This window comes from Centruroides sculpturatus, unplaced genomic scaffold, assembly GCF_000671375.1.
Source record: "Centruroides sculpturatus isolate CEXI.00-Female unplaced genomic scaffold, Cexi_2.0 scaffold3643, whole genome shotgun sequence".
Lineage (NCBI taxonomy): Eukaryota > Metazoa > Arthropoda > Arachnida > Scorpiones > Buthidae > Centruroides > Centruroides sculpturatus.
In genome coordinates this window covers 1-9,355 of record NW_019387898.1, presented here as the reverse complement: position 1 = coordinate 9,355, position 9,355 = coordinate 1, and the positions used below count along the sequence as shown (strand labels likewise).

General features: G+C 27.9%; 2 protein-coding genes across 2 annotated transcripts; both read right to left on the bottom strand.

Moving 5' to 3' along the window:
* Nucleotides 1-1,771: 1,771 nt before the first annotated feature.
* LOC111616687 (NAD(P) transhydrogenase, mitochondrial-like) lies at nt 1,772-3,728 on the bottom strand (the record flags this gene model as incomplete). Its single annotated transcript, XM_023358066.1, has 3 exons — nt 3,519-3,728; nt 2,119-2,208; nt 1,772-2,041 (listed from the first exon to the last, which is right to left on the bottom strand). Coding segments are annotated over exons 1-3 (490 nt in total), but the record flags the coding sequence as incomplete, so codon positions are not given.
* An 867-nt stretch (nt 3,729-4,595) lies between these two features.
* Nucleotides 4,596-8,512, bottom strand: LOC111616688 (NAD(P) transhydrogenase, mitochondrial-like). The gene is made up of 7 exons (XM_023358067.1): nt 8,372-8,512; nt 8,025-8,294; nt 7,134-7,379; nt 6,701-6,946; nt 5,549-5,737; nt 4,645-4,794; nt 4,596-4,600 (listed from the first exon to the last, which is right to left on the bottom strand). The coding sequence occupies exons 1-7, from the start codon at nt 8,433-8,435 to the stop codon at nt 4,596-4,598; spliced, it is 1,170 nt and encodes a 389-aa protein (XP_023213835.1). The 5' UTR covers nt 8,436-8,512.
* Nucleotides 8,513-9,355: the final 843 nt, after the last annotated feature.

The window sequence follows — 9,355 nt, the reverse complement described above, 5'->3', positions numbered from 1 at the left end:
CCCACCTGACAGTCTTGCAAATACTATAAAAGAATTGTTTCTGTCAGAAAAATAAAAGGCTGGAATTACAAGGGAGAGTTTCAAAGTTTGGAGGACTACTATCTGATCAGTATATACCAGATTGAGCGTTGATGTCGATGTCTCCCGCACTCCGAAAAGTTTTGAATTGTTGCCTGAAGACAAGGGAAGACCAATCGGTATTCATTATTTTATGTCGCTTCTTCTTGTGTTTGTTCTGTGAGGTGTTTGTTGTCTGAACATAAAAATCTTTTACGAAAGTGTTCATTATCCAATTTGTTTGTAGTCCAAACTGTTTGTTAACCAATCACCCATTGTACTATTATACTTTTCTTGAATAAATTTTAGATAACTAGAATGAGAACAGCATTTCTTGTAAGAATTTAAGAAACTGATGAAAGCTTAAGAAGAGCTGAAAACATTTCTGCTAATTAAATAAGTCCAGTTATCTTAAACAGATAGTCTTTGCTCTCTCAACTATATCATTCTTTATCAAACAGATACATTTCTGAAACAATGCAATGCAATTTGAGAATGGCTAGAAAAAAGTTTTAAAAGCCAAGATGACTGATGATGAAAAGTGTTAAAAAGAACTGATCAAAAGAATATAATTATTGTAATGTGTTATTATATATATTATCATCAGATTATCTGTTTCTTATTTTACATTGCCAATGTATAAAATTGGAGAGCAGGTAAATGTACATAATGTTTCAAGATTTATTCTATATCTTAAAAATAATTATATCCTGGGATTCCTCAGGATCCTGGGAAACAGATCACTTTTTTCTTGAAATCCCAGGACAAACAAAGGNTAGAATGATATAATTATTTTTCCCCTTTTAAAGTAATTTAATACATCCTGCAACTTCTAAAATAATAATAATATTGAATACATGTCATATTGTTAAGAAATTCCTGAATACAGACACACACACTGACAGCTTTTTAATTTTTGTTTTGTTTTGGTTACTATGCCTTGACTCTAGTCTGGCATAGTACACTGCCACCGATGTCAACTGAGTATAACTCACAAAACCCAACATAATAATAATGCTGTGTAAAATATGTATTAAAATCACCTTTGAATTACGTAGAAATTTTCACAAATTGAAAAATTTATTAAAGTTTGTTAANAATCAATATGATAATGGTCTTTAGTGCCTGTTAAAACATTTTTGTAAAGTTACAAATTAACAATACATTAATTTTAAATGGCATAGCTATTTTATAACTGAAATATTATAATAAAATCAATATAATAAACTTTCACAATCAACTGCTCATTTTCAATACAAAATGAGTTAATGAGATATTTCAATGTTATAAATTTTATGTGAAAAATAAACTGAAAACAGAAATATTTGAATACTTTTGAAAGATTACAGAAAACACTTAATAACCCAAAATTAATATATTTTCCAATCAAATAACACTTATTTCATAAACAGTATTTCAATTTAATAAATAATAACAGTATTATTTACATTCATTTCTGATTTAAAAAGATATTTCCATTTATAGTGTAACAAAATTGTAAATTATATCAATTTAGCTACAGCTGTATTAACTAAATAAATAAATAGTTATAATAAAGTTTTAACTAATTCCTGATATAACTTCTCTTTTACAGTAAAAACATACAATTGACTTTATCATCTCCTTAGATTAAAAGAATTCAATAAACTAACATTTTCTTAAAAAACATTTATAGAGAGCTTTAAATTTAACAACTATTAAAAAACTTTCTTACCTGGTATTCCATATAAATAATTATATTCTGGTGGATCAGTAGGTCTCCTAAACATATCTAACATTCTTTTTGTAACAAGAAAACCACCACAAATATTAATAGTAGAAATAAATGCAGCAGCTGCACCTAATCCTTGTGAAACTGTAGTAGGATACAATCCACCACCCATTAATAATAAGCCTCCAACTGCAGTTATACCAGATATTGCATTAGTAACTGACATTAGTGGAGAATGAAGTGCTGGAGTTACACCCCATACAGTATGATAACCTAAAATATAATCATAAACATCAATTTTGAATTGATAAAGAACAAATTCATAATGGTCAAATATAATGGCTTCTTACCAACTATTCCAGACAACCCAAATATAGTTGTCATTGTAGTTATAGACTGATTTGGTGATACCATTCCAAGTCCAACTAAAGAACCTAATCCTGAAAATTTATATAATTCATTTATTTATAACTATATCATCATTTATAATATTTTTACACCACATGATAATGTTTATATTAAATATAGATTCCATAATTATCAATAAGGCTGAAAACTAGGCACCACACACTGTGTAAAAGTAAAATGTTAAAATATTTTTTGATATCCAAAATGACTCATAATAAAATCAATGTACTATTGAAAATAAAATGCAAAGCCAATATACAGTAGATAAAAAAAAATTTGTAAAACAAACAAATCACTTTAAACCTATTTTTAAAAAACTAAATTTTAAATGCAGAAATTCATCAATTGTATACTGATAGTTTTTTATCATCACTCCTCTATTATGAATTTTATAAAAAAAAGAATCTAAAAAATGTATATTCAATATCTGTATAATTTTTTAAAAATGATGCTATTGAATTACTTTCCAGCCCTCAAATTTCTTATGTATGATAATCTAAATATAAACCTATATAACAAAAATAAGTTTTATTGTAGATGACACATATTTTAGAATATAATTATAACTACAACTTACATTTATAATTTTATATTATAATCATATGAGTGTAAAAATTATATACAATAGATGTACTACATTTGCAGGAGTTACATTCTGCAAAATTGGTGCAAATATGAAAAGGAGTAACACATTATTTATTAACACTAACCTTATATTAGAAAATAAAAACATGTCTTCACACAAAGAAATTCAGCAATCATATTTGTAATCTCTCCCTCTTTTATCTTAACATTTCTTATGGTAGATTCATTTGTGATGAAAGCATTTATGATGAACAACAATGGCTGCTGAATTACATCCCTGAAAACAATCTAACATTTTAATTTTGTCTTTGAGCACTTTCTTTCACCTTTTTGATAAAATATCAAACTATTAAAGTCTTCTTGTATAAATGACACTGATGATTTGTAAGGATAAAACAATACAACTAAAATTCACAAGAAAAACAATGCTGACATTCACAATGCATACTAACATGAAACAATTTTTACTGTCTTTATAAGAGCATGTGCTAAAATAACACAAGACAAGATAGCATTAACAATGTATTTGTCAATAAATTGCAGTAGATTAAAAAAGTTTTTTAATTATTTAATTGTCTCAGATTAACATGAATTATTTTTATTCATCATTTGGCTTCATGAACATGAAAAATGGTTGCAAATAACTGCAGATATGCAAAATGCATGAATAATGAATGCACAAATATGGAGCTTATACTGTATATATTAATTAGATATTAGTAACTTTTATATACAAATTATGATATAAGAATTTTACCTGTTGTATACAATAAGGAATCTTTCAATGTCTCATTAAAATAATTTGGTTCGGGTGTAACAGGTTTAGCAGCAACAGGTTTTGCAACGGGAGCTGCAGGCACTTCTTTTGGAGGCGGAGGAGGCCACATCAATTTACCTTCATGTAATACAATTGATCCTCGTGTAACTTCATCATTTAAATCAATATGATAATGGTCTTTAGTGCCTGTTAAAACATTTTTGTAAAGTTACAAATTAACAATACATTAATTTTAAATGGCATAGCTATTTTATAACTGAAATATTATAATAAAATCAATATAATAAACTTTCACAATCAACTGCTCATTTTCAATACAAAATGAGTTAATGAGATATTTCAATGTTATAAATTTTATGNACGTTATTTTGCTGTTAGTAATATATTGGTTATCCGTTATTAATATTTATATTTTTTGTATTTTGAACTTGTTGTTCTATTTTTTGAAATGTTCTAATTTACCTGACGATGATCCATTGATTGGATTGAAAACGTTTGTGTTAAGAATAAATCTCTCAGCGAGTGAACAGGTGTTGATTTAGTTATAGTTTACTGAATAAGAATTAGAACCTGAAATCATTTCAGAACAGCACTTACTACACTACTTTTTATCAGCAAACTAAGGAAAATGCTTCCATTTGTTTATAAAATATAAGGATTTTTTTACAATTTTCATATATATTTTTTTACAGTAAAAATCTGTGGTTATAGCTATCTTATCATCATATCTTTATTTAAAGTCAAAAATAAATTTTATAACTGTAGGCTATCAATTCCTTTTCTTCCTTTTTATAGAATTTTGAGTTTATAACTTTCAAAAGATTTTAGCTAAGGCTATTTCATTTTCTATTCCTAACAATAAACCTCATACTCAGTCAAATTATTAACTTTATTTTAAAATTTATTCTTTTAACATTTTGAATTGCAAAATAGTTAGTTAAGTTAAACTGAATTTGAAGTTTATGCTTGTCACAAAATCCAACTGCTATTAATATTTGCAAATTTCCAGATATAATATTAATTTATTCATAATTTTGTTTTTTAACAGATTTTATCTTAGACTAAAATAGTACTTAAAGTTTTATAAAGTAAAATTTATTTACCTTACACATAATATATGATAAAATGGCACCTGATGAACCAATTAAAGCTCCTACAATTGTCATTAAATTATTGTTAAGCATAAATCCTTCAGCACAGAGAGCCCATCCAGAATAACTGTTGAGAACTGTTATCACTACAGGCATGTCTGCTCCTAAATTACAATTTAGATTCATTTAATAAAAACAACATATTTACAGTAGAACCTCGATTATCCAGATTGTTCAAAATAAACAAAAATTTTACAAATTTGCCGATTTGTACTTGGCGAATTATGACATTGTTTATGTATGTGATGGAATGCATAACTTTTTTGTTTCAACAACGTCTCACCCAGTTCAGTGGTCGTAAACTCTTATATTGTTATTACGATGTAAAATATATTTAACTTGATATACGTATTTATAAATAATTTATATTCAAATTACAACATTTCTATGACCAAGGGTGGCGTAAGGCATGGACGATGTGGGCCACTGCCTATGTCTCGCGGTCCGAAGAGTCTCGCGCTTCGAAGGTTTATGCATTACTTAAAAGCCGCGAACACGACGAAAAAATTTTACTCGTCATAAAACGATAAATAGTTTGTCAAATTTTTATTTATAAAAATGCAGTTTCAACTGCTTTTTATTTTATAAAATCCGTCTTCTTGCGCCACCAGAGGATCTTTTAAACAATAGGTAGTCTGTTAGCGCTGGTCAGTAATAGTCCAAATTCAATACAAACATTTGTTTCTTGAAAATTTGATCACGATTTAAATACAGTATTTATTTTTAATATTACCGATANTATCTATCATAATGAAATAAAATAAAAATTAGCATATATTCAAAATTAAAAGTTTTAAATAAAAATAAATACAGAACAAGACTGTATTAGTAGTAATTAAAATGTCTAAAATATTTTACCTCCAATTGCTGCTGTCAGAGTAACTCCCATTATAGTAGAAAGAACAGTAGTTGTACCAAGACAGCTTAAACCAACAGCATTACTTCCAGACATCATATAGTAGGCCATTGCACCAACATTTCCAGCTAATAAGGCACTGTTAAGCATGTGTCTTCCAGGTAGAAGAAGAGGAGAAGAGTCTAAAAGTCCTATTTAAAAAATATAATATATATATATATATATTAATACTTATTTAAAATAAAACCAAAATATCAGTTTTTCATATATATTTAAATATCTGTTTTATAAATAAAATAATCATCAAATATAAGTTTTTGATTGCTTTTAAAAGCAATTTTCATTAATGGTCAAAGCAGTTAGGCTGGGACTCCACTACCGTAAAAACGGCATAAAAACTCCTCGCCGTAAAAGCTTTTAATCACATGATCCTGATATTTTATGCTTGAGCAGGTTGTAAAACCAGCATAAAAGTAAGTTGAGCAGTGTTCAACTTTGGACATGAATACGGCCATAAAACAGTACCATCCACCAATCAGAAGTCAGTGAAATCTAGTTCATTGTAACACAGTGCGAAAATGGCGGAAAACGAGTTTTTGTGTATGTTCCCTCGTGGCTACTCTAGAATAGATCTGGAAGATTTATCGAAAACATCTGAAAGTATTCGTGTATCTATGACAAGAAGTATCCCGATTATAATAATGGATGCCTAAAACACACGATACGGACAGCCAAAGGAAAATCCTTCAATTTAAAAGAGTATATAATGAAAAAAGCTAAGCTTAATAAGTGCTGTATATTATCTTAATTAATAATACGATAATAAACGTTAATATATGAAAGTAAAGATATTATTTTTACTACATTTATAATTATAGTACAGAAAAAACTCTTAGAATATAATCATTGCCTTTATAACTTCGATAATACCGTCACCGTAAAAACTTTGCTAGCCGGACCTCCACCGCAATCCAGACGCAAACAGGTCACGTGATTAATTAAAAGCGTTTATGGTGAAGGTTTTTACGCCCACTTTCACGCTAGTGGAGTCTTGGCCTTAGTGCTTTAAACAATAAAAAAATTTATAAAAGTTAACTAAATGTTTATTAAAAACTTACGAAAAAAAATTTATAAATAATTAAAATTTAATTAACCTTGGAGTTTTCCATATGCTACTAAAGAACCACTAAATGTGATTCCTCCAATGAAAGTTCCAAGAAATAGAGCAGTTTTAATAGCATTTGCTGCTGGATCTGTGGCAAATGTGGGAAAATCAACAATATAAGTTGCAAAGCATGTCAATACAGCAGCCAATCCTACCAAACTATGAAAAGCAGCAACTAATTGAGGTAAATCGGTAATTTCAATTTTCTTGGCAATGTATAATCCAATGCTGCCACCTAAAACAACAAGATAATTTTAGTATTAATTTATAACAATTATTATAAAGAAAAATATGAAAGTATATTTTATTACAATAAAGAAATGATAAAACAAATAAAATATAATTCATATTTTGAATATACAGAATATAATTTCATGACTGACAATAAACATAGAAAATTAATTTATGTAAACAATATTTACCTCCTAGCATACATGCAGAAATTTGAGCAGCAAGTGCTGGAGATATATCCATTATACCTAACGTAGCTGCTAAACCCCCAGAAACACCCACCATTCCTAATGCATTACCCAGACGTGATGTTTTTTGTGAAGCAAGTCCAGCCAAAGCACCTACACAACAAAGAGATGCTCCAAGATATGCCATCTGATGGATTTCTGGATAGCCAGCTGATGCTACTAAGGCATAACCTCCCGTAAATGCAACAGCTAAAAATATGTAAATAAGTATTATTATTATAGCATAAATTATTAAAAAAATTTTTTTGTTTTATTTTCATTAAAATTTTAAAAATAAATAAATATAAATATTGATTTAAAAAATAAATATTTTACATAAATTATAAGTCATATATGTTGTTATTTCTAAATTTACAATGCATACATGTTTATGACTTGCATGTCAGAGTTTAGTAAAAACTGTTTGATTAATACTATGAATATTAACACTATTAGACTGAGTTTGTCTTATTCCTTCAATATAATGATGTATGTCATTGTAATTTCAGATATGAATGCATATACAACTGAAACAAAATGCAGCAACTACTTGTATAATAATAATTTTCAGTATAGTACATTATTAAATTAATATAAACATAATAATCTTGTTTTCATAAAAATTATACGATTACTTAAAAACTTTTTATTAAGCATATAGAAAAAGCCTGAATATTCTCTCATACTTTTTGTAATATATACAAATAAAAATCTACTTTAAAATTTCTTTTACAGTAAAAACATACAATTGACTTTATCATCTCCTTAGATTAAAAGAATTCAATAAACTAACATTTTCTTAAAAAACATTTATAGAGAGCTTTAAATTTAACAACTATTAAAAAACTTTCTTACCTGGTATTCCATATAAATAATTATATTCTGGTGGATCAGTAGGTCTCCTAAACATATCTAACATTCTTTTTGTAACAAGAAAACCACCACAAATATTAATAGTAGAAATAAATGCAGCAGCTGCACCTAATCCTTGTGAAACTGTAGTAGGATACAATCCACCACCCATTAATAATAAGCCTCCAACTGCAGTTATACCAGATATTGCATTAGTAACTGACATTAGTGGAGAATGAAGTGCTGGAGTTACACCCCATACAGTATGATAACCTAAAATATAATCATAAACATCAATTTTGAATTGATAAAGAACAAATTCATAATGGTCAAATATAATGGCTTCTTACCAACTATTCCAGACAACCCAAATATAGTTGTCATTGTAGTTATAGACTGATTTGGTGATACCATTCCAAGTCCAACTAAAGAACCTAATCCTGAAAATTTATATAATTCATTTATTTATAACTATATCATCATTTATAATATTTTTACACCACATGATAATGTTTATATTAAATATAGATTCCATAATTATCAATAAGGCTGAAAACTAGGCACCACACACTGTGTAAAAGTAAAATGTTAAAATATTTTTTGATATCCAAAATGACTCATAATAAAATCAATGTACTATTGAAAATAAAATGCAAAGCCAATATACAGTAGAAAAACATTAAGTTTTTGATTGCTTTTAAAAGCAATTTTCATTAATGGTCAAAGCAGTTAGGCTGGGACTCCACTACCGTAAAAACGGCATAAAAACTCCTCGCCGTAAAAGCTTTTAATCACATGATCCTGATATTTTATGCTTGAGCAGGTTGTAAAACCAGCATAAAAGTAAGTTGAGCAGTGTTCAACTTTGGACATGAATACGGCCATAAAACAGTACCATCCACCAATCAGAAGTCAGTGAAATCTAGTTCATTGTAACACAGTGCGAAAATGGCGGAAAACGAGTTTTTGTGTATGTTCCCTCGTGGCTACTCTAGAATAGATCTGGAAGATTTATCGAAAACATCTGAAAGTATTCGTGTATCTATGACAAGAAGTATCCCGATTATAATAATGGATGCCTAAAACACACGATACGGACAGCCAAAGGAAAATCCTTCAATTTAAAAGAGTATATAATGAAAAAAGCTAAGCTTAATAAGTGCTGTATATTATCTTAATTAATAATACGATAATAAACGTTAATATATGAAAGTAAAGATATTATTTTTACTACATTTGTAATTATAGTACAGAAAAAACTCTTAGAATATAATCATTGCCTTTATAACTTCGATAATACCGTCACCGTAAAAACTTTGCTAGCCGGACCTCCA